General features: G+C 35.9%; 1 protein-coding gene across 3 annotated transcripts; it reads left to right on the top strand.

The window, feature by feature from the left end:
- The first annotated feature begins 9,943 nt into the window (after nucleotides 1-9,943).
- LOC149566803 (glucan endo-1,3-beta-D-glucosidase-like) lies at nucleotides 9,944-25,428 on the top strand. Of its 3 annotated transcripts, none has more exons than XM_089820127.1 (3): nucleotides 9,944-11,051; nucleotides 12,256-13,529; nucleotides 25,136-25,428. In XM_089820127.1, exons 1-3 carry the CDS (start codon nucleotides 10,369-10,371, stop codon nucleotides 25,276-25,278), a joined length of 2,100 nt encoding a protein of 699 aa, XP_089676253.1. In that variant the 5' UTR covers nucleotides 9,944-10,368; the 3' UTR covers nucleotides 25,279-25,428. The 3 variants fall into 3 exon arrangements, with proteins under 3 accessions (XP_089676253.1, XP_089676252.1, XP_089676254.1); XM_089820126.1 differs by lacking the exon at nucleotides 25,136-25,428 and adding an exon at nucleotides 23,435-23,794 and having other exon boundaries at nucleotides 9,945-11,051; XM_089820128.1 differs by having other exon boundaries at nucleotides 9,946-11,051; nucleotides 25,105-25,136.
- The last annotated feature ends 1,251 nt before the right edge of the window (nucleotides 25,429-26,679 follow it).

The raw sequence follows: 26,679 nt of genomic DNA, 5'->3' as shown, positions 1-26,679 counted from the left end.
TGACCAAAATCAAACAAGTATGAAATCTCAATTATCATCTTTTCTTCATTTTTCTTCATTGCTTCCTTAACTTCTGCATTAGTAAGACTCGGTAGCAATTGTCTCAAAGATTGCTCAAATATATCCTTTGCAGTTTTCCTATCTAACCTTGACCTTGTCTAGCAAAACTGTAGGGATTTGTGAGGCAAACTGATCAAGAGAGAATTTCCATCTTCCTAACTTGTCCATGATCAGATCTTCAACCTCTTTATGTTCTGTTGGAGTCCTAGTTTCATATTTGAGTGCTCTAAAGTTATTGATTCTAGCACCTACTCTTAATTGATTGAGTCTTTCTTGAAAAGTGGGAGGAGGATTAGTAAACACAATTTCACTTTCTCCTTTCTTCTTAGATCTTCTAGTAAACACAACTGTGGAGGCCTTGGGTGGCTTGGTGATAATCACCTTGCCTTTCTTTTTCACAGGATCTTCCTCCTTTTCAGATTCTTTCTCTTCATCCTCAGATTCTTCTTTATCTTCTCCTTTGCCCTCGGTAAGCATAAGAGGAGCACTTTCAATTTTCAGCTTTGCTATCTTCCTCTTACCTTTGTTTACTACTTGAGGTAGCTTGATCTCAAGCTCTATTCTAGCCTTTGCTTCTTCATAAGTTCCAAAGATGGGTAACTTTGGATCTATAGGTTCATTCACTAGGGCTTCAATTATTTCTTTTGTTTCATCAATTTTAGCCTTGTAAGGAAGAGGTTTCACCCATACAATTCTAGGCCTAACTGCCTAAATATATGCCCTGTCAAAGTCAACCATGAAGCAAACATCATCCTTGTAGTCTTCAACTAGTTTTGGTGGAATCAAAAACCTGTTATTCATTTTCTCCTTAAAAATTTCAAAGTAGTTATCCATAATACTATCAAAATTCTCACCCATTTATGCAATAAACTCATTGATTTGGTACAAAACTAGAGTATCCTTTCTCCATACCATTGATCCTTTGGATGGGAAAAACTTGTGTACATAAAAGAACAAACAAGTTAACAAAGAACCAAATTTACACAGATTATTCTTTGGTAACCTGATACTTTCCATGTTTTTGTTAAGCTGTTTCAACATCAAATTTTCCAAATCATACTCCAAATTCTTCTTTACAACTTTGTAAGCTAGGTCCATACCCTCACATAGCACACTATTCAGACGAATGGAGCTATATATCTTATGTGAAATGATATGAATACCAAACCTAAGTTCCATGTCAAATACATTATTGATCTTTAGTCCTCTACTGTCCCATTCAGCTAGGGTTTTCTTTTGTAGCTCATCTCGACCTAGGTTTTTAGTAACCTTAACCTTGTTGAGCATAAGGAGACCCATGATTCTATGAATCATCTTCTTTGTTATCAAGACAGGATGCTCTAACCATAACTGACCATTGTGCACTCGAATCAAAATATACCTAATCCACTTAATTTGAAAGTTTCTTGGCAGGTGCAGAATGTGGGTCAAGCCTTTCTCCTCTAAGTGTTTATGCTTAGGTTTTAGGGTTCCATCCACACGCAGTTCACCTAGGGCACTGTCCATTTCTAGGGTTCCAATTTCTTGAACAACACATTTGAAATGAGTACAAATATCGTTTATGAGAAGTACCTTAGGTGGAATTTGAGACTGAGCTCCATTAGGGTCAAGTGATTCTACAATTGTTGGCACTAGCTTGAAGTTCGGAGCCTTGCATTCGACACCACACACCAAAATCTTAGAACCTCTCTTTGCCTTACTATTGCTGCTGGTGGAAGCCATGATTGCTTGGTAGACTAATAAAATCTCCTTCAAAAATTTCGTTGCAAACTATGCTCAAGATTGCCTAGATGCTCTAAAAATCACTTAGCTTTGGATATACTGAATTCGCGATAAAAATGAAGTCAAAATTCTACCTTTTGATGAAAATTTCTCATTAATTCTCAGTACGATGTGATCCATAATGACATAGTGCTTGATAGGCTATCATCCACTATCTGTCCAGATAACTCGGTAGAATCTTGTAACTTGGCGACCAAACAAAATTTTGTTACTCTCGACCTCACTCGGTATGATCTAGCCTCTCTTGGTGAAAACTGATGCTAAACTTTCTGTGATCCCTTTGTGTCTAAAATACTAACTTGGATCTTTTCTTCCATTCATTGTAACCACTTGAGATATGACCCTGAGAATGCAGTTCTAGTTCTTCCTTAAGAACCTAATTGGAAATGGTGTAGTCACCCATTTCTTGAGTGACATGACCATCATTTGAACTGGCTTGCTCAGTAGATTTGGGAATCCATTGTTGTCTCATGTGCTTCCTGCTGTTATCAGGTTTGGCTTTCTTTTCATCTTCAACTCTACCTATATTCATGCAATTCTTAGCTATATGACCAAGTTCAATGCATGTGTAACATCTTATTGTAGTATCATTCTTTCTCAAGTGATGCCTTGCACAGTTTATGCCAATGTGTCCATATTCTCCACAATAATAACATCTACACCAAGTATTGTAGTCCCAACCAAATATTTCCTTGACAAATTGTTCAACTAGATTGAATGGTTTAGATCTGCATTCAGATGCCTTGTTGTAGGGCCCATTTGTTGTTGCACCAAGAGCCATGACTATTAGTGAACATGGAACACCACATTAACCACCTATGGGTAGGGGAGTGCGTCACATCACCCAACAATCTCCCCCTCGACGCGCATACCAGGTGCTTACGTGGGTCGGGAAGGCACCGGAGAGATTTGAACCCATGACCAGGCCAAAACCAGGCTCTGATACCAATTGTAGGGCCCATTTGCCGTTGCACCAAAAGCCATGACTGTTAGTGAACATGGAACACCACATAATTAACCACCTATGGGCAGGGGAGCGCGTCGCATCACCCAACAATCTCCCCCTCGACGCGCATACCAGGTGCTTACGCGGGTCGGAAAGGCACCGGGGAGATTTGAACCCATGACCAAGCCAAAACCAGGCTCTGATACCAATTGTAGGGCCCATTTGTCGTTGCACCAAGAGCCATGACTATTAGTGAACATGGAACACCACATTAACCACCTGTGGGCAGGGGAGCGCGTCGCATCACCCAACACTTGTATCATTGTTTCTTGCATTTGTGACATTTACCTTCAAACTTTAGTTTCTCCTTGCATTCATTAGCTTTATGACCATGTTGACTACAATTGTAGCATTTTCCATTGAATTTTGCCTTTCCATTACTTTGACATTTGTTTGATGTATGACCTATCTTACCAAAGTGATTGCAAGTAGGTCTTTGATTCCTTTGAGCACCTTGTTTGGAGGTTTCACCTTCTTCTTTGTATCCAAGTCCTGTTTTGCCCTTTTACCTATAAAGATTCTGCTCACTTTGTTGATTTAATTGATCCATGTCTGCTTGGGATTTCATTATCCTTTCATTGAGTTGCTTCTCAGAATTTAGATCAGCTTTCAATCTTTCATTGATTTGTCTTTCAGTGCTTAAGTCATTTCTTAACCTTTCATTTTTAGATCTCAGACTCATGATTTCTTCATTTGCATTGGAGAGCTGATTGATGAGATTTTCTTGCTAAAAGGATTGAATTTGAGTTTCATTGTTCCTTGCCTCCAAGTCTTCACTTGCCTTATTCCTTTGTTCCAAGATTTCACACAATCTTATTGACTAAATTTCTTGTTCTCTTTTCTATTTTCTTACCTCTTCTTGCAAAGAGCCATTCTTTTCTAGGAGTTCTTTGATTGCCTCATTTGCTTCATCTAAGCTACTTGAAAGGAAAAAGTCTTTAATCTTTTCTTTAATATACTAGTGGTCATTCATCTATTTTTCAAGTTCCTTCCTTCTTTTTAGGGATTAAGAAAGATGCTCTTTTGCTTCCTTGAGTTGAGCTATGGCCATCTCTAGATCTAGCTTCTCATTGTCAATAGCTTTGTCAAGTCTGAATATCTCCATTGTCCTTGATCTTTGCTCAAGCTATCAAACTTTATACTAAGAACTACAATGCTTTGATACCAATTGTTGGAAATAATCAAGACTAGTTAGGTTACTAAGAGGGGAGGGGTGAATCAGTAACCTTAAAACGTTTAACAAATTCAGCACTTAACAACATAAACCATTCACCATTAATTGATCGAATCTACTACATGCATGAGAAACTGAAATATAAACATTCATGACACGTGAACACAATATTTGGTGACCCAGAAACCTTCCAAATATAAAGTAAAACTGGGGTGGAGATGATACCCACAAAACTTCAATACTGCAGTATAAAGTTGGCCTGTTAAGGCTTACAATGATCACTTCTGATGATCTACCTTGTTAGGAGCAATTAGGACTACTAGGTTCATCTTGTTAGAGGTTTTACAAACATACAATGAAGTATGCACTCTGTTAAGAGATTTAGAGAAAAGACTGTTAAGTCTACCCTATTAAAGGATTTGAATCTGATTCACCTGTTAGGATGAAACAGTAGATCTAACTTACAACTTGATTGTTGATTAGATCCTTGAAATGTTGATCACCTGTTGTGATAAATGTAACTTGACTGCTCCTTATAGACCTTGTTGAATACTCTACTCTACTGCTAATTTGCATTCACTCTTCTCAAAACATTACTTGTCATCATACTAAGAATGATACAATACATTACATATATACCATTCCAATTCTCATATTTATAAGGTCGGCCAAAACACAAGTTAACACAAATATTATTGAGTCGACCCTAATGTAGAAACTCGAGTTCTAAATAGCTAACTTGGTGACCTTCTAATACTCGATGTCCATTGCATTACTCAACATCGTCATGCTTTCGGTAGAAGTAGAGGCTCGGTCCATACTAATCACTCAACATAGATTCAAACTTGGTGAACATTAGAGACTCGGTAGATATAGTGTAACTAAGTGAGAACTGAATACTATGTTCACCTTGCTTGCACTCGATAAACACTACTCATCCCATCACTCGGTAGATACTGGCCTCACATCACAAAAACTGATGACTCAGTAAATACTATGAAGCTCGGTAACCACTATATACTCGGACTGAAGTGTTGGACTACTGAACTCACTTGGTAACCATTGGAATGCTCGGTATGAGAAACCTGGTAACCACTGAATTTCTCGAAAAACACTGGGGACTGAATGATGAACTCGGTAACCATATAGAATTATGAATAAGTGTTGTCATTAATGACAAACATAACTTAATTCCAACAATTATAGTAGTGTTTTATTGAAAACAATAAACCAATAAAAGAAAATTAACCTGATTTTGATCTAAGTCATGAATTCATGTTAGACCTAGTGGATCCCAAGGGTCACCATCATGCATCTGTTAACATCTACGTCTGCAATTATTAGATTAAACATAATCCTATGTCTAAAATCACATCCACTAATTTTCTAAACTTGTTTGTTCTAAGCATAATTTACTAACTATCATTCATACTACTTTTGATACATAAATAATTGTTAGTATCAAAATATTTCAATAGAGTACCCTATATGCAATCATGATCAAGAGTAAATATAAGTAGTTGTCATGAATGACAACATACAATGTATCTCTATTACTCTTGCCAACATTTTCTTCCATGAATCACCTAGCATAACACAACTTTCTAGCATGTTAAAGTCATAGTTTCCCTCTATCCATGCTCTCGTAGCTTTGTTAGTAGGTTACACCATGGAGTCTTGTCTTGTCTTTGGTGATGCTCTTTCCCTTTCCCTTTCCCTTTCAATGTGATTATTTATGACTTCACAATATATTTTTGAGCATAATACTTGAGGTTAAGATGTTTTCTTTATTGGAGTCTCTTCAAGTAATTGGTTTCAAGTTTTATTCTGGTACTAACCTCTTTTCTTTTGTTGGTGTCTTTTGTCCTTTTATCTTTTTTTTTGCTCCCCTACATGTGGTTGTTTGAGTTGAGATCCTTTTTGGGGTTGTTTGTGTCCTTAAACTTAATGACATATTATCTCATTTTAGTTTTGCGCACAATGTCTCTCTTACTTCTTCAAAATTTAAACCATAAGATTGTCTCAAAATTTGAGTGGTGAATTCAACCTCTTATTATCCCTCTTCAAATTTTGATCGTTAAAATATTTCTCAAGGGTATAACATTCATTTACCTCTCCTTAGTTGATCATTACAACATAACCACAAAATTCCATAATCAAGTACTCAATCATTCAAGTATTTCAAGGCAGATTTAAGCTTTCAAGGATTTTTTCTCAAAGCAATCCTCTCCATTGTAGTAATATCATCTCCTATGAAGGCCATATAGAGTAGATCACAATCAAGAAAGAATAACATTTCCATGCATCTAAACATCTAAAACTTCAAGAATTCATTATGTCCTCCTTTATCATATCAAGCATTGTGGAAAACAACAAAAATCATTGTACAAGGCATGTCTTTCATGATTTCCTTTTAGGTTTTATGTGAAGTCAAGCTATTGCATAAACATTCATGAACATTCAAAGAAGCACTCATATTGCCAAGGTATAAGGAACTTGATGTTTCAAATCTAGTCTCTTCTCTATGCTAACACACTTTCCATTATTTCCTTTTGATTTCAATTTTGATTCCAACCCAAGGCTTAACTGAGGCAAACCTCTCTCTACACAATGATTCCCCTTCTTTTGTGTGTGAAGGGAAAAGTCGCACTAGTTTCAAGATCGGATATGGGAAGTAAAGGATCCAAACTATAGTCTATGATTGAAATCATTGGAAAATGTAAGGAACATGCTGACATAGTAGACGTAGTCTCAAGAATAGGTTAACCCAGTTGACATAGTCCCTCCAAAATAGCTTCAAGTCAAATACATATGTTAGTCACAATTTTGGCCTCTATTTTTTACATCATAATCAATCTATATTCACAAAAAAATTATTTTCCTCCATTTAATCATAGATCTTACACCCCCTAGAAATTATCCAGTTTTTCATTCTCTATTTAGTAAAGGATCAATGCACCCATTCAACGCTTGAGCCTTTTCAAGCCTAGTGGGTCACCTTCCTTTTGAATGATAGGAAATAGGTTCCACCTTTTCACATTGCCAATTTTATTATCTTATAATAACAAATCTATTAGGGAAGCCTTACAAACTTGGGCTTCATCCCACTTTTCCACCTTTTCATTGGTAGCTCACCATAATATGAAAGGACACAACATTGGTTCAAAGTCTCCTACAAGTATCCATTCACAATTACTTGTGACAAGACTTTTACTCAACCTTTCCATTTCCAATGGGGAACACATTACAAATGTTAGTTTGCCCTTCACACATTCTTTGATAACCTATTACACCTCTTCCTTCATCCCTAACTCCAAACTTAGGCCATTAAAATGGACACAATATCTATGTTGGAGTGGTAGTGATACTCAAATTTTAGATATTCTTCCTCAAGAAATATTTCAACAATTTAAATAGTGGGTTATCCCATTTGAAAACACTCTTAATCCTCTTCTTTGAGATATGTCCTATGAAAGCTAGATGTCACTTTTGCATGATCAAAGTGAAATTGGCTTCCATTTTTAGGTCCACACTAGCTTCTATCTCTCATTCTAAAGTAACCCTCAACACGACGTCCAATAATCACAATGAAAATGTTTCCCTATTTTTACCATGATACCTCATTTTGATGTACTTCACCATCATTACTCCTATATTTACTTTAGCTATATTTATGTTTGGTGACATATAGACTATCATCTATCACCAACAGGTTGTCTTGGAATTCATCCTACAACTTCTTTATATGACTCTCATTAAATGACACCCCAACTTGGATATGGTGTTCATCACCATATTTGCCTCTCTTTGAATGTACAAAATTTTTATTATCCAATTTCAAATAAAATATTTATAATAGTTTTGATTGATTCATTTATTTTCCATGCTATAAGTTTCCCTTTGACTATCACATTAATAATAATTGAATATTCTCCTTCCATATGCATCTTTCAAATTGATATTTTTTTAATCCATTCACACAACATAAAGTGTTTCTTGAGCTTCAACCTCATTGTTTGTTCCTATCCCCAATCTCTTGGAACCAATTGCTAAAATACTATTGGTCCAATCACGAGAAACACAACTTTTCCCAAAGAGCTTGAATTACCTTATGACACTCCATCGAATTCAATTTTGATCCATCCTTTCGCTCATGTACTCAATTCAACAAGCTTCTTTCCCTCAACATCCCGATTAACCAAGAAGGCTCATTAATAGGCCTACAATATTCATATCTTATGCCTATTTATTAAAAAAACATTACAAATACAATAATTTCAACTTATATAACAAACTTAATATAAATAAGGCACATATTGTAGCTAAGAACAAGTAGAGTGGGTTTGACCATGGAGGAAACTTAATAGTTAAGTACACTCGAGATGGAGTAGTATTGGGATGAGTAATCTCTTGGGAAATCTTAGTGCTTTACCTTTGTGAGCATCGCCTAGATGCAATGAGTGTTAAGTGTTCTATTCATTCTCATGAGAGATAGTTTCATGTGAACCACCACTACTCATGAAACATGGAACAATGAGTTTGACTCAAAAAACTACACAATTGAATCTTGGTAACAATATCATAATTTGACTTGACATAGAAAATATCTTCTACTTATTGATTGATGAGCTTAAGGGGCTTTCTAATGAATGGTTCATAATGTACAACACTTGTTGAAGGTTTTGCTAATGAGGTTGCAAGTAGAGTGAGTTTAACCATTGGGGAAACTTCGTAGTTAAGCACACTTGGGTTGTATTATTACTACAATGGGTCACCACTTGGGAAGTTTCGATGCTTCACATATGTGAGCATCACCTAGATGCAATGAATGTTAAGTGTTCCATTCATTTTCATGAGAGATAGGTTCCTGCGAACCACTACTCGTGAGACATGGGTCAATGAATTTGACTAAAAAAACTACAAAGTTGAATCTTGATAGCAATATCACAATTAATATAATTATCTATAGTATATTTTATTAATTAAATAAAATAATATATGCAAATTTCAAATTTTAGAAATAATTTAAATTCTTTATAAGTTTTAACCATTGAAAACTAAAATATGAATCATTATGTTGAAACATTTTAAGTAAGAACCAAAGACATTCAATTAATTTAAAATGGTTTTACATCACCAAATACATCTCAAGAAGAAATAATATATTGTTTAGGAGAGACAATGTGAAAGACTCTTACCTAAGAAACATCCAAAAATAAATTATGTAAATATCTCAATATCTAATTCTTGATAAAATATTTAGAAAGCTCATCATTCTCTCATTCTTTCTTGATATAATGTTTAGAAAGCTCATCATTTTCTTATCTTATACACGAAAGGAAAAAAAGATTAAATTCCATATGTTCGAAAGAACAAGATCGCCTTACAAAGTATAGACATTCATTCTCATTAGAAATGTGTTCATATGAACCACTACTCATAAAATATGGATCAATAAATTTGACTCAAAAATTACATAATTGAATCTTAATTGCAATATCACAATGAATATAAATATTCTTAAACAACTATCTATAACATATTTTATTAATTAAATAAAGTAATAATGCAAATTGTTAATTTTAGAAATATTAAGATTCTTTATAAATTTTAGAAACTTAAAAAACTAAAGACCTTGAATGCATTTAAAATGATTTTACATCACCAAATACATCTCAATCTCAAAGACTCTTCATCTTGAAATGTGTTGCTTAAGAAACATCCAAAAATATATTATGTAAATACATTTACATCTAATTCTTGATATAATATTTAATATTTAGAAAGCTTATTGTTAATATAATGTTTAGAGAGCTCATCATTATCTTATAGAGGAAAGAGACAAAAAAACTATTCCAAATGTTGGAAAGAACCAAAACTACTCGATTCCAAATGTTGGAAAGAACAAGACCGCCTTACAAAGCGTAGACATAAAGGATTTACGTATTCTTTCCTTCCTAAGGACGAAAGGCCCTCCGAAAACTATCTTCACTATGAATTTACAGATCCCTCGACATGACAAGAAGTTTCTGTCGAGGGAAGACCAAAGAAGTTTAGCTTTAAATAGAAGCGGACAGGACCAATCCTGCGACAATAAATATCACACTGCACTCTTCCTGTTACTTGAACGCATCAAATAAGCGTTTGCGACACGCACGGATCAATCGAATTTCCCCTTCTTAAAGCAATCAATTCACACTCTATTCCCACTTTAAAAACCAGTACAGTGGACACCAATTGACAGGCGATACAGTGCAGTAAAACTAAACTGGTCGAGTTAAAAGCTTGAGTGCAGTAATTGCTAACTTCTACAATAAAATTCAGTAAAGTAAATCCAAATTCCACCATGCACAGAAGCTTAAGTGCCTTCCCGGACATAGATAATATGGCCGCACCCGATCCCCCGCCTTTCTTTGCCCAAAACCTCCTAAAGCGCCCCTTACCGACAAATGCAGCCTGGCAAAATTTCGTGCTAAAAAAGGGTAACCAGCCAGAATATTTTCATCCGTACCTTGTTCAATCCGAAAATGGCGTCCTTACGGTCTGTTACCCTGCTCGGGTCGTCCACCCGGCCTTCATATTCCAAGCTTTCGTGGCCAATCTCAGCATCTCCTGCGCGCCCTCGGGATCTCACAGGCTAACCCGCTTTGACGACCTCAGTGTAACTCTGGAGCTCCCAGGTCCTCTCACGGTTCCCCTCGTGCGAGGAAGCCCTTATATGACTTGTATTGTCGAGGGCGGAGACCTCAAATTTTCCACCATTCACGCTGTCTTGGATGTTTCTTCCTCTAATGACTCTGCCAAGCACAAGATCCAGTTCAACAATGGCCAAACATGGCTTGTCTATAGCTCTGCTCCGTTGAAGCTCAATTCTGACCTTTCTGTCTCCGGGAATTTTCAAGGTGTTCTCAGATTGGCCTTGCTTTCCGACAAGTTTGATCAGGTTGCAAATGAGAAAGAGCGGATCTTGGACCGCTTTAGTACTTGCTATCCAATCTCTGCTTATGTCGACCTCGCTGCTCCCTTCAGGCAAGGCATTTTAATAATTGAATTGTTTTGATCCACTTAACCATTTTAAGGAGAAAACCCAGTTAAGTGTATCTTACCAAACTCAGTAAGTTTTGATACTAAATGTGGTTACATTTGATAGTTCTTTGAATTTATGAGTACTAGATTTTCCAAATTTCTAGAGGTGTGCACTTGTAAGATTTGAGTTTTTTAAAATTACAGTGTTGTTTGTCTATATTTTTTCTTAAATATTTCCAGTCTACCTCTCTTTTGAACTCGTCATCAATGCCCACGGGCGTCTAGAACAGTTCCATGAAATCAGCAGAGACCAAAAAAAGGATGCTGACACCCATTATAGGGATCTCAAATACGATAATAATATCCTTAAATGCCCTCTAGACTTATTTCAAATATGATGATGATAACCTATACTAGGGATTTCAAATATGATAATAATAACCTTTAGTGTTGTCTAAACCTGTTTCGAATATGATATGATAACCTTTAATGTCCTTTAGACCTATCTCGCATTCCATGAATTACAAATGTTATGATGATGAGAATCTTTAATGTCATCTAGAACAATATGATTGTTTTTGCCACTGTTCGGGAAGACATTCCGAATTCTCATGAGTTCAGAAGTAAAATACTTGGAGCTGGGAAACTACTTCCCCCATTCCTTATTACACTATGATTGCTTTTGCCACAGTTTGTAAGACTTTCCAAATGCTCAAGAATTAGGAACTAAAATCCTTAGAGCTGGCAAACTACTCCTCCACCGCTAATTCTAACTCCTATCTTTGCGTTCTTGTAGCATCCACAATATAAAGAATAGAATTTGTAGCATAAAGATTCTACTGTATTAATTTTAGTCAAATCTTGCCTAATTTTGATTTGTTCAATGTGCCGTACCTGGTTGAGTAAGACCAAAATTGCCCTGCTGTGTCCAGACAAAGCCAAAGAGTCAATACTATGGTGTTTCATGTTGTAAGCTTTAATCATCAATTCAACAAGCCTTGTTTGATTGCTGTGGCTTCAAAGCGTGTATACTAGTTTATGAGTGCAAATGCCTGCCCAATTCCTGTAAAGAAGACACATTAATATAGAAGGTGCTTCCTAACAAAATAGCCTATAATTCATATATTACTTGCTTTATGAATGGAATAATTGACCTATTTTTTCACAGTTCTAACAAATCTTCCATTCTTCAAAATGGTGTGTTCAGGATATGTTATAAGTGGGAGAAGAAAGGGTGGGGAGATTTGCTTATGCTTTCACACTCTGTACACAGACAAATAATGACAGTCCCGACGGATGATAATATTATTCTGGAGTTCATCTATAAAAGCATGGACGGGGACCTGGTAGGTGTAGTTGGAGATTCATGGATTTTAGAGGAGAAACCCATACCGATAAACTGGCATTCAATCAAAGGATTTGAGGGCAACAAAGAAAAGAAAGCAGTTGTCTCTGCTCTGGAGCAAGATGTTGCGGACCTCAATCCGATCAATAACACATCTACTTATTTCTATGGGAAGGCAATTGCCAGAGCTGCCAGATTGGCTTTGATAGCGGAGGAAGCTCATTGTCATAGCGTGATCCCACGTATTAAAGAATTTTTGGCTCAATCCATAACACCTTGGCTGGATGGAACTTTTGTAGGGAATGGATTTGTGTATGATAAAAAGTGGGGTGGGTTGATCAGCAAAAATGGTGCCCAGGATTCAGGTGCTGATTTTGGATTAGGAGTGTATAATGATCATCACTACCATTTTGGGTACTTTTGTTATGCAATTGCAGTGCTTGCCAAGCTTGATCACCATTGGGCTAGGACGTTTAAGCCCCAGGTGTATTCCATTGTTAAGGATTTCATGACTCTAAATCTTGAAGAAGGGATGTTGTACCCTCGTCTGAGAAATTTTGATTTGTGGAAGCTGCATTCTTGGGCTGGCGGGCTCACGGAATTTGCAGATGGGAGAAACCAGGAGAGCACCAGTGAGGCCTTGAATGCATACTATTCTGCAGCACTGTTAGGTTTGGTCTATGGAGATACAAACTTGATTGGGATTGGATCTACCTTGACAGCATTGGAAATGAGGTCTGCTGTGACCTGGTGGCACGTTCCTTTGAATAGCACCATCTATGAGCCTGAATTTGTGCAGGAGAACCGCATGATGGGTGTCTTATGGGCAAATAAGAGGGACAGTGGGCTGTGGTTTGCTCCTGCTGAATGGAGAGAATGCAGATTAGGTATTCAGTTGCTACCTATTCTACCCATTACTGAAATTTTGTTCTCTGATATGGGGTTTGTTAAGGAGTTGGTAGAATGGACTGTTCCTGCATTGAGCAGGGAGGGTGTTGGAGAGGGATGGAAGGGATTTGTATATGCATTAGAAAGTTCGTATGATAAAGACAGTGCTCTGCAGAAGGTAAGGGCTCTGAAGGGGTATGATGATGGCAACTCACTGACAAATTTATTGTGGTGGATATATACAAGAGGTACTGATGATTGTGATTATTCATGTTGCTGTTAAATGAAGATATCAAGTAGAAATTCATGGTTTTTTTTTTTTTCCACAAACCTCCGTTTATTAGGCACTAGTTATTTAGTTGTCACTTAGCATCATTTGTGCCTAAAATGTAAGTTACCTTGATAATCTGGATATAGGATTTGCCCGTATTTTGTTTGTATATTTCCACACATATTCAGCATGCTTATGAAGAAAATATTACTTCCAACTGATTACTATTTTATTACACTTCATTTGCTTTCATTCATAAAAGAATGTCAGGATAACTTATCTTCTTTTTATGGTTTACCTGAAACCATGCAAGTTACATGTCATGATTCTTTTTTGTTTTTTCCATGTATTTTCACTTAGTCCTGCGACAACTGCAGGCCTTTGATCTCTTTCTTATGCTGGATAGTCTTAAGAAGGATTTTGTCCCTTTATTCTTTAATCATAAATTCTTACATATGGATTAAGATATTGTTTTTAAAATATGTAGCTAAGAATATTTCTTTCAAAAGTACAAAATAATGAAAATCCAGAATGTATTGTGAAGTAACGTGCTAAATGGGATGCTCAACACTTGAGAGGCTATATATCATTTGATTTTACTAATAATAAATGAAGTCCTTTTCTCAAGCAAGCCAGCACAGTTTGATAAAAAAAACCCACAAAAAAACTTTCAAAGTTGCAATTATTGCATGATTTGTCACAATTTGTTTCATACAGATTTATATTAGAAGATTCGAGATGTCATTGCTGTTAAACTTCATCACAATCTGAGTATCCAAATAAAAGAAGAAGAAGAAATTGGATGCTTTAAAGGATTTCAAAATCAAATTGTAAATTTTATCATTTAAAAAAGACAGAAAGCTGAATTAAATCATCTATATTTATTTTATCGTTTTATGTCCTACTGCTAATAGTTTTGGATTTTGGTAGACCTTTGGGATCAAAGGCAACATATTTAACATCATAGTAGCGAAACTTGAGACTTGGCCAAATAAACTAAGTTATGGATAGCTTATTGAGATCCTTGGCAAAATTTTGTGTTATGTGAAAACTCAGAGACTGCTGTAGAGATGACCTGTTTCAACTTGTTTGGGATTTGCTTGCTAGCTGGATTTATAAATACTTGGAGAATGTGGGCAGTATGATTACCATAACATGTTGACCGTCATGTGGCTGCATCCTCAATGGTTATAAAAATAATGACCTTTCAGCACTCTGACATATCTCTGGAAATCCATATTTAGTGTATTTAAAAGTTTAAAAACATGTTGTAACCATCATACAAGACATTTCTCTCTTTATGCTACAATACAATTACTTTCACGAAAACATGCCTCTCATTTTTTTTTCTAACCCAATAAGGTAATAAAAGATTTCATTTAAAATGTTCGTAGATTTTCAAGGATGCGTTATGCTTTTGTTACATTTGATGTTCTTCAAGATAAAATTAACAATCATGTAAGCAATTGGTTCTACCCCATTTTGGCCAACATTAAATTAATGTTATATCTACATATATTGAGTGTACAATGTTGGAGTTCTTTATGGAAAGACTGGAGAAATGTTTTGCTGCTTTTCCATCTATTTTGAGATTTGAATGTAATGGAACTTTAAGGTGGGTGAGTTCTTTTTGGTTTGAGAAAGAGCTTTCGATCCAGTTCTATATATGGTAAAAGGTCCTTCATACAAGTCATCCTGTGTCTAAATGGAGTTGTATTTTTGCGGTATGGTGTTTTGGCAATTCTGAGCTCTAGATTGCATACTAGAGGAACAGTTCTATATGTGGTAAAAGGTTCTTCATACAAGTCATCCTGTGTCTAAACGGAGTTGTATTTTTGCAATATGGTGTTTTGGCAATTCGAGCTCTAGGTTGCAATACTAGAGGAACCATTCTACAGCAGAACACCATTGCATCTAGCATCAATTTTCATTTTCTGTAAGGTAGAATTGTGAATTGCACATGGACTTTGCCATCATTTCATATTGTTGAGTACGAAAGAAACTGTGCTGGAGTTGTTGGCTTAATCCACAGTTCACAACGCCAATCCTCATCTTAACAATTGGTCCTTCATCTTCATAGTTTTGACTTTGCTTTCTAGTTGCTTGGTATCAGTCAAGGTTGGCAGTGCCAGTTTGGGTTGAGGGTTTGGTTCACAGGTTCAGGTAAAAAGAATACAGGGGTTGGTTATATATATATATATATATATATATGCAATAGTTATTAAGTTCAAAAGATACCTCTATGCTAGTAGTCAAAAAAACATAGCAAAACACACCACTATATTAGTTAAAAAGGAATAATGTCAAGTGTAAACAATTAGCCATCCGTGATCAAATATCATGTCATCAAAAACATCATCATCCCTCACGTGGTGTGGTAAATTAGTAGAACCACAAATAGTGCCACTGGCACTAGCATTGGCAGTGGTACTAGCACTCTTCAGTCTTATGCTCACTAGGTGGCTCATAGTCATCAACTACAAGTGCAGCAAGGTGGAAAACTGAAACATCCAACTTAGCATGCTCTCTGGTCATTCCTCTGGCACTCTCTGTCTCATGCTCACAAGGTTGTTAGCATGAATGCTGATGATACTACTTTGGGGGACTATCCTAAGCATTGGAGAGTATTGATATGTTGCATTCATGACTATGTTTGTCATTAATGTCAACATAGCAATAAGTCTGTGAAGACTGACAAAGTAGCAAACATAGATCTTAGTTGTATGGACAATGTTTTGATTGTTTGGTGATACGCGTTCATGGACATGTTCGGTACAGTGTCCTGATGTGAAGGTTCAATGCGCAGCACATAAGTCAAAGACGTACAAAAGTTGTACCTGATTTACAAAGAGCAGTACAGAGACAATACCTAAGAAGTGGTTTTTGATGTTTGCATTATATCTTTTGGCAGTGATATAATCTATTGATGCGCGGTCAGCAAGTGACTAATGACAATCTGATGATGACATCAGTGGATGCGCAAGCCCTAGTGTCACACTTGTGAGAAGTTGTATAGACTATGAGCCAACATTGCTATTGTAATTGTAAATTAATTAATTATCTTATTATAATTAATTGGGAAAACCTCAAGGCTGACTCAAGGAATTATTTTGAAGATATGGTATAAAAGAAAGATATTTTCCTTGTTTGTAAGCATGTGGTGATCATTGTATTGAGTGCAAAGTGCAAAAAGGAGCAGAGTGTTTCTTGAATGCGAGTAAGTGATCGAAGGGATTATTGGATGCGAGATTTGAGATTTGGTTACAAGATCAGAAGGAGTAGAAGTCTGGTTGACAAGACAGAAAGAGGAAGGAGCAATACTATTCATTTCTATTATTTTACAAGGAATAATACAGAGATCATTTAGACGGTGGGTTCATTAATCTTGCTCTTGAAGTTGTTTGGGCAGTGGGTTCAACTGTCTTCCACAACTCCTAACAGGGTTGTAATCTCCTAACAGGGACTGATATGTACTGAATGTTGTTATAGACTCCTAATAGGGTCATCGTCTAACAAGGAATATTTATATTAGTACATCATTTTGTGGGTACCATTCCCACCGGGGTTTTCCCTCTGATCAAGGGTTTCCCTAGTTAAAATATCTAGTGTTATTGTGCATGAGTATCTCGTTGTGGTTTCTGATTATATTGCTCATATGGTTAAAGTTTAATAAGGTTGATAATTGTGATATTAGTTGGATAATTGATTAACCCCCCGCTCCCCCTCCCCCCCCCAGTTATATTGGTGGACTATATATTCTAACATAGGTTGCTCATAGTCGTCTTTTCCAAGTGTAGCAAGCTGGAAAACTAAAACATCCAATTAGCATGCTCTCTGCTAAACATTTTGCTGCTTTGTCTCCCCTTGTTTGTAGGAATTTAGTTTGTGTGTGAGGAGCCACAAGTTTGAAAGCACAGACACCAAGCCCTTTGCTTTTTTGGAGTGTGGTCAATTGCCTTCTATTAAGTGGTTGAAGGAGCATGTGCTTGAATTTCTCTTAGATGACAATGAACTAGCAACCTATTAAGATTTTGAAGTTAGAGAGTTTAAGAGTTATAATTAAAAGTAAAATATAATAACACAGTAAACTTATAAGCAATATGGAAGATTTTTGTAATAAAACAAAGAACTTACTTGCGATAAAACTTTGATTACAAGAAGTTGTAGGTGTGTGTATGATTCTCCTTGGTAGTACCACTAACTATGAGCATCAACCCTATACTTGTCCCAAAGAGGATCAAGACCACAAGGCACAACCATTCGTGCGTGCAAAACTCATGAACTCAACCCTCACTGCATTCTGTACGTCACTATCACCAAAGCGTATACAAAGTGCTGCCCTATATACTTGAGCAATTTAGGGATCTCTATATGTGGCAACTCTTGTGCCAATAAGTAGCTGTTGACATAATACCTAAGACTCAATGCAAAGGCAAGAAGATGCAATGAAGTGGTCATTTTGTTGCATCTCTCCACCATGATTTGTTGTAGTACTTTGAAGAATGTTTCTTTGTGATCTTGCTCTTTTTTTTATCTATGATAATTTCCATCTTCTCAATCATTAAGTTGATGCTATCATATCCCTCAGTCAACACAAGGCCTAACTATGTCAGTATAACAGATCATATTCAATATAGGCCCAGTGAAACTTGAGAGGTACTCAACACATGCAAGATTGCCTCCATATGCCCCAATTAGGGCAGTTGTCATGTTAGATAGTATCTCATGAATCTTTAGAAGTCATCTCAAACAATTGGGTTGGAGTCAAAAGGGTCTCACCAACCTATATTAAAATCAAAATAATTAAATTAAAAAGTTTACTAAGTAAAACATATTTATTTTTTAACTTACCTTTAATAGCTTCACTGTTGAGAATTGTCTAAATGTGCCTTGTGACATATGGTGGTTGGTAATGAACATTAGAATCTCATTGACATCGGCATACAATTGTTTGATCCATTCAACTTGTTGCCATTTTTTTGCAGCATTAGGTTGAGTGAGTGGACAGCCTAAGGTATCCAAAAAATGTATGAATAATGCTCCTCAACCAGTAACCCAACTGTTACAAGATTCAAGAAGAGTTGGCAGATTAACGGATTTCCGGATCATTCATTGATTAACAGAGGAACAAATGTGTTCCTTATAAAGAATTACAAGGATGTAGACTGAAGACGGAATTAGAAACAAAACTAGAGACAGGATAGGAAACATTCCTATCTGGACTGAAGACAAAAGAGATGGGATAGGAAACATTCCTATCTAGACTGAAAGACGGACTATAGACAAGTAGTTGACTATTATAGAAAGTATAAGATATTATCTTAATACCCTCCCTTAATGGTCAACGTACAGATGTTAGAACATTTTGTGATAATTGAGACCCTCCCTGGATCTACAGAATGTTGAAACCAAGAAGCTTTGCTAGAAGAGTGCTATGACCCAAAACAAATTGCAATTACAAAACTTCGTTTTTGAGAAAAAAAGGGTAAAACCCAGAATCTCACACAACCTTGCTTATTACAGGCAACTTGAAATGATTTTTGAGGAGAAAATCAACAAACCCAGAATCTCACACAACCTTGCGTATTACAGACAACATGAAATGATTTTTGAGGAGAAAATCAACAAACCCATAAAAACAGAAACAGATTTAGAAGGCTCTTGTCGGAAGTCTCATGAAGACCTTTTAGATGTGTCCAGATTTCGGCAGCTGTCTTGCCGGATGGAATCTGAGAAAGCTGGTCATCAGCTACGGATAGTTTGAGAAGCATTACTGCCTCTCGATTGTTCAGATCCCATGTATCTTGATCAGGACCCAGAGAAGTCGGACGCTGCGTAACACCCAGAACAAGTTGATCGGTGTTTCGATATTCGAAGATTGCGATGATGCGCTGCTTCCAGGTTCCATAATTGCGACCATTGAATTTGGAATTATGTTTATGCAAAATATTTGTCAGAGATGCCATGGCATGTTTTTCAATGAAAAACTGTGAAAATCTGTGAAAGCACGTTCTTCGAAGCAAAAGTAAAAAAGACCTAGAAGAATCAGAGAATGACCCAGAAGAGAGCTTGAAAAACCCAGAAGGAATTTGCTGTCGTTTTTTAGATCCGCTGGCTTGAAAATCGAGGTACCCAGAAAAATGGACAACAACCCAGTTGAGCTCTCGAAAAACCCACCAAGAATCTGTAAACAAAATATTTTTTCGACCCCAAAAATTAGGGTTTCGAAAAAAAGGGGCCCTAGCTGAAAAAAGCTTGAAAAAACTTCAGATTTCTTGATAAAAAATGGCAGATTTTTCTTCAAGGATCGATGTGCATGGACGAATGGGGCTAGAGTGTGTTGAACAAACACAGGCAGACCCGAGTTTGAGAATTTCTCTAGGCCGAAAACCCTAAGCGGGTTTTAGAGAAATTCAACAGAAATAATTTTGAAAAAATTTAAACAAATAATTTCACGAAGAAATTATAAATTTTTTCGAAAAAATTTAAGCAATAGCTCTGATACCATGTTACAAGATTCAAGAAGAGTTGGCAAATTAACGGATTTCCGGATGATTCATTCCTTATAAAGAATTACAAGGACATTGTTTCTAAAAGAAACAACGTAGACTAAAGACGGAATTAGAAACAAAACTAGAGACAGGATAGGAAACATTCCTATCTGGACTGAAGACAAAAGAGACGGGATAGGAAACATTCCTATCTAGACTGAAAGACGGACTATAGACAAGTAGTTGACTATTATAGAAAGTATAAGATATTATCTTAATACCAACAGCCTTATAGTTTTTGGCATTTTTTGTTACCGTCTTTCACCTTCACTTCATCTTCCCTTCATAATTCATTGCTTTCAAAAATGTTACCATCTTTCACCCCACAATTCATTGCTTTCAAAAACATTCCCCATTTAGGGGACACTATAATAATGAAATATACTAACTAGCCATTCTTAAGAGAACAAACAATTTTTCTTGATTTCTTTTTCCATGAGTAAGCTACATAACGACAGAGTCAAGAAAATCTGCATTTTGTGCAAACGTATGGGATTTTACAATGCAATTACTTACATCAAAAATACTGAAAAAGTTCTGCAGCAATTGTAATTCCAAAATTGATATTAATGTGAAAGCTTTTACATACCAAATTTGTACCACCATAGAACTTATACCATTAATTGAATACCAATCTTTCTGCCGGCATAAGCGAACCTAATACAGATGGATAACCTTTGATCAGGCTGTGAATTAATGCAAGCTGCAAATTATTACCAGGAGCTGTGATTTTCTTCTTCTGTGCCAAATTTCTTCTAAACTGATTGCTACAACTTCCAGTGATTTCGCTGGGCTTATTTGCTCAATTAAACAAGAAAGAAATGGAATTGTTGAAGGCTGTCCAGGCTAAAGCTCTTCTACAGAAGTTAGTGATTTAATGCAATTTCTATTTGCAGACCTGGGTGCCATTAATGACTTGGATTGATTGAAGAATTCAACAACTTTTCGTGTTTAAGCATGAACTTTTCAAGGGTTTTGTCCTGAAAAACTGAAACTCACTTCTTGCAGAAAGAAATCAAAGTATATTGATAGATATAATGAACAATGAATGTTCTCAAAACCCCAATCAATTCTTTTATAAAATTCTCCAGCCAAAAAGCATCCAATCCCCTCCTTTATTTCTTACCTTTGAACTTCAAACTAATTAAATTGCCACCTTGGTACTTCACCTAGACGCAAGAGTTCATTACTTAAGTTGCCCTATTTAATGATGACAAACGAGTAATTAGATTCTTAATAACACAATCATAGCTTTTTTACCCATATATCTGATTATCACCTTTTCCCTGCTACTAACTTATTGCTTCAGCCTGTGAGGGGAAAAATAGAAGGCTAGCATTATTTTTTATTTTATTTAGTGGCATGGTAGGCGAAAGGGGACAGTAGAAATAACACTGATCAATGGGCAATTTATTCTGTCTTTCCACTCATCATATATGATGAACACCTGGAAAGGCCTTCAAACCTCTTTTAGTCATTAACAAAGGATGAGCACCTATGGCTAGTTTTGTGCTGCTCCGTTTTCTTGCTCTTCAATGTATGAAAATACATGTTCCATTACAAGAAAGCCTTTACCTTTTGACTTCTTGGACAAAATTTGATGCCTTGTTGAGGTACAAAGCATAAATGTGCTTTCACTGATCTCTAAGAGTTGTTATTAACTTATATTTTTCTTTGCAATGAGGACGAAGCCAACTGTAACCTCCTCCACCTAGAAGTTGTATCATTTCCACTTTTCAAAAAGGGACAGTGTGGACCTGTTTTAAAGCAGGTTTGGCTCCCAAAGCTATAATCACTTTCCATTTCAATAACTAACACAAGTAATTCTATAAACTACATGGATAGATGCAAAGCCACAAACCAAAATGATAAACAAAACAAAACTAGAGTATTCATGTCATATTTTTTTTTTAATGTAAGGTAAAAAAATGCGCTTAAAACCTACCTCTTTTGTTGAAATCTTTCTCTACAATGTCTTGAAGAACAAATCAACACTTGCAAATCCATAGGAATAGCACAAGAACCAGCTTTGAGCATGCAACGGTCAATCTTGAACTCTATTCATGCAACAGGAAGAAAAAACCAAAGTTCAGCAATGGAGCAAAATGTTTTTGTTTCCCATTCAATTGAGCATAAATGGAACAGGTGTCAACCTCAATGGTCAAACCAGGGTTTTGATGCTTGAAATTGACTTTTTGCAAACAAGGAACATTTGAAAATAAGTGAAATATGGCTTGGATTTAGAGGGTGCAGAATTTTAAGGCATAAATTTGCATTGGGCTCACCTGGGTTTGGCAATACCAAACTCAGTTTGAGGGCAGGTCTCTGTCCGGACCCACAGTGTACTGGACCTGAATCCAGATTGGGACCCGGGGGTTTCAGGAGGAAGGACCTGGTAACATCGAGTATCAATAAATCTAGCCCAAAATCATAGACAGGTTGATGGAAAAATAGAGAATGTTTCCATCTCTGGGTTTGTGCTAATTTGTTGATAAGAAAGTTCACATCAGAGAGCAATTGTTGAATTTTATGTCAGCTCGTTAAAAAAAGTTCTGTCAGCTCCTATATGATGTGATTTACAAACTTCATATAGGAATGATTTTATGTCAGCTCCTTTAAAATTATTGAACTTCATAGAGAATAGTTCCCATCAGAGAGCAGTAGTTGGATTTTATGTCAGCTTCTTAAAATGTGAGCAGTAGTTAGAGTACACAACTCTTTTTCTTATTAGAATCCTGCATGAAGTTCTCAAAATCTCTGCTTTTCTTTTCTTTCGATTGTAGCACAGAAGCAATATAGAATATAGACAGAATGAACTAGAAAGCTAAACTTAACAGGTTCTCCTGTGAGTTTGTGTCTCCTTTGATTATCCTCTATGTTTGTCTCTTGTGCAATACTTCATTTTTTGTCTTAATTTCATATATTCATTCACAGGCATTCTTTTATATAATGTTATGCTGTCTTAGAATCTGTTATACCTTTTACAGTGCATGACACTTTCTTTAGTAAGAGTTTCTATTATGATGAGAAGTTGCTTCTTTTCAAATTTCTGTGAAACATTCAATTCATCCAAAATATTTTGATGGGCATGGTGTAGGGTAGATTACCATATTTTTATGGTGCTCTTTGAATATGTCTTTTACTATCATTGTCTTCATTTATGCCCTGAACCCAATTCATTTCTAAAGATTTTTCTTCTTCGTGAATAATCACCAATTATGCACATGGATAGATTCATATAACTTTCTTAAATCTGGTATGTTCTCTGTAGTACATTTTAGTGCTCTGTCGTTCATGCTTTCTGATCATTTTATAAGGTGGTGTCAAATAGGAAACAAACACACAATGGCAGTTATTCCTGGAGACTGCCCTCCAGTTCCAGTTAAAGACAACATACATTGTGACTTATATAACCTGTTACTCAGCTTCAAGGAGTCTACCCAGCTTGCGTTGCAGCATCTAGCTGCTGAGATTCAGGAATTAAAGAAATACTGCCAGTTCTCAACACAGTAATTCTTGGATGTAATATTTTTGAATACCATACATATGATCTCAAGTTATCTTTTCTCAAGGTCAACATGGTGATAGTGTGATGCCCCGATAGCTCAGGCATTTTGTAGAGCTTGGATCACATGCCTTGCAGGAAAAAAATGTGGCACTAGTTTTGGAGATAATAAAACATTTTTTCGCATATCAAGAGAAAAAAGTGGAGTGCACAACAGTATCATTTTTGTTTATGAAAAGGTAATTGAGTTGGTTGTTTGGACGGTGTGCATGTACAGTGCAGTTCATGGACAGAAAAAATACCCTTTTAGCCATTTACACTTCTATAGTCTAGCAGCTTATCTGAAGTTGACATGCAGCCCAACCAAAATTCTTCACTGTTAAGTAATTTTATTTGAATGGTCTAAGTCCAAAGGTGTAGTTTCATCTAAAAGAAATTGCCATTAACAAGCTATTCATCAATAGTTTGAAAATCTAGATTCTTTGTTTATGTATCACGAATTGATTTTGTTTATAAGATGAACTTGCCTTTTCCATCCCCTCTCTGATAATTTTGACTAAACAGTACCCCGTAACTTGACCTCCCAATTTGTGCATTAGGCATAAATCATGAATTCTGATTTATTCTAGCAAGTCTAGGCAAATGCAACATCAACCAATGAGACAATGGGCCCAGAAGATGTGGCCATGACCTTGCCTTTTTCATTTCCGTGCTTAACAATATTTTGCTTGGAAAAATGCAAACACTATGAGCCACCATAAATAGTAATTCCTTATGCAACACCATTTGTATCTTACTATCTTTCCTTATGGAGTCTTTCTGAGTCGGTGAGTCACCAGAATGTGCCGTTTACCTTCACTGTGCTATGTAGATTGGACTCTACTGTTGACCTTGTTGATTAGTTAAAAAGTAAAACGCCTGAGGTTAAACTATTTGTTTCTGGATGTATAATGTTGCTAATTGAAAGTGTTCATATTTGATGAAAATTCCCTCTGTACACAATTTTACATTGTAATCTTTCCAACAATGATATGACACTCTATGAGAATCTCAACAGCACAGTTTGACTTGTAGATGTTGAATCTGTATTTTTGTGAAATAATAATACTTGCCAAGTACTTTAGTACTAAAACTTTACACTCACGATCAGGCCAAAGTTTGAAATCCACATGCTTTCCTACATTGTTACAAATATGTCATGACTGCGGGAACCCTTATAAAGCCACATAATAATTTCGTAGAGTTTTTTTTCTTCTAAACCTTATTGATAATTGATGTAACAAGATATGTAATAAAAATGCCTGATTAATTTTCTATGGTTTATACCAATGTAACTGTGTGAACTGATAATCTAAGTTCAGATTTTACTCGTTGCCTAAAAAATGACGTAAGTTCTAGTGTCTTAGCATGGTCCTCAAACTGTTAACTGTAATTGTTTTGCACAGAATCACTGCAAGCTTTACAAATTTGAATTTCATGTTCTTGTTATCTTTTAGCTGAAGACGTCCACTGATAGGGATCTTTCAGTTATGCCGGAGAATGAGATGAGCAACAAACTGATTCATGCTCGAGTCCACGTATCAAGAGCAATTTTGTCCACCAATAATGAATTCCGAGAGTGGTGTAGAGGAGGTCAGTGTCTGGAACTCAAAGGAAGATATCGCATCTAAACCATGATAAGCAGCAAGATAAAGCAGCATATTGGAAACCAAAGATCCTGGATACTTATATTTTGTAAAAACCTAGAAGTAATATCAAAAGACGACATTTTACTTGAGCCAAAACTTGATTTTCACATTCCCTGAAAATAAAATTAAAAATTATCTACACATATGATTTATGGTGAGGAGTCCATTGCACATCGCCTAAGAGGTTATAGGGGGCTTTACAACGTCAAAGAGCTAAGCTCTGGGTTGCTGGGCTAACCTGCTAATTCCTTTCAGTGAGAAAAAAAGTTAAATAATATCTTTGGTAAACCACAATTTCATATGTGCCCTTCCATGATAGTAAAAACAAGCTAAATTACTGATGAAGAATCCATGATACCATATATACAAAGAAATTTGCTTGGTGAAGATTAAACTCAGACCAGATATACAGATGGAATCTGCTTGGTGAAAAATAAAACTGAGACTGGTGAAATGGTACGTATACCACTAAAAGGAAATGCAATCTTGTAATGACTTGCCGATGCACTTTGTTCAAGTTCCCTGTGAGATGGAGGAGGAAATAAGAAGTGACAAATAAAATACGTGCCTTAATGGTGATCTTTAGCAGCACAAGAGTAGTGCAGATGTCTTGGCTCCTCAGCTTGGCTTAGGCACATGCATTGGCACAAGTTTGATGGTTAACTTCAGGTGCTCTGCTTGTGTAAATAGGATCTGGATTTGTGTTTGTCAAAGTCATCATTCACCATTATTCTCCCCAAACTTGTCTAATGATATCCAAAAAATGGGTACAAATTGGAAGCATATCTTTAAACAGGAACGTTTATATGAACAAGATTAAGTTCACATCTCGTGCGGATACTTGGCTCCTGAATAATGTGGTCCTTCCTCAAACTTCTATGCTAAAATCTGAGAATATGATAAGTTGAAGTGCAGTTCAAATGAAGGAAAATTTCATTTGAGCAAAGTAAAGCTCATATTTTGTGCAAGTATAGGTACATGCGTTGCCGTAAGGTTTGATCCCTGCGTTAGGAATTTAAAATGGATAATTTTTTAGCCTCGAAGCTGACAAGATTTACATTAAAATACAGTTTTGGCTAATATTAAATGTAATTTTATATTTTTATGTTTTTATCTCTGCTTTAGGAATTTTAAAATGCATTAGTGATAGTTAAGTTGTGGTATTTAATGTGGGATTATTTTTAACTTTTTGATTGAAAAATTTATGTCACACTGTAAACCTTTTTTAAAAGCCACAAAATAACTTTTAGAAAAGGTAAAATCATTTTGCTACAAAATCTTTTCACACTAAGAAAATGATATTAAAATAATCATGTCTAATTATTAATTTTATTAATGAACTTAGAAATTAAAATAAACAATAGCATAATGAATAAAAGTCAC

Source organism: Cupressus sempervirens, chromosome 3 (assembly GCF_028749045.1).
Source record: "Cupressus sempervirens isolate cs-2001-9-10 chromosome 3, ASM2874904v1, whole genome shotgun sequence".
NCBI classification, from domain to species: Eukaryota; Viridiplantae; Streptophyta; class Pinopsida; order Cupressales; family Cupressaceae; genus Cupressus; species Cupressus sempervirens.
The sequence above is the reverse complement of the archived record's forward strand: the minus strand, read 5'-3'. Positions and strand labels throughout refer to the sequence as shown.

Excerpts from the sequence above, each read along its gene's own strand:
- LOC149566803 (XM_089820126.1), top strand. The coding sequence starts at position 10,369 with ATGCACAGAAGCTTAAGTGCCTTCCCGGACATAGATAATATGGCCGCA. Across the intron at positions 11,052-12,255 it reads GACCTCGCTGCTCCCTTCAG|GATATGTTATAAGTGGGAGA; the intron begins GCAAGGCATTTT and ends TGGTGTGTTCAG. Across the intron at positions 13,530-23,434 it reads GTGGTGGATATATACAAGAG|GAAACAAACACACAATGGCA; the intron begins GTACTGATGATT and ends GGTGTCAAATAG.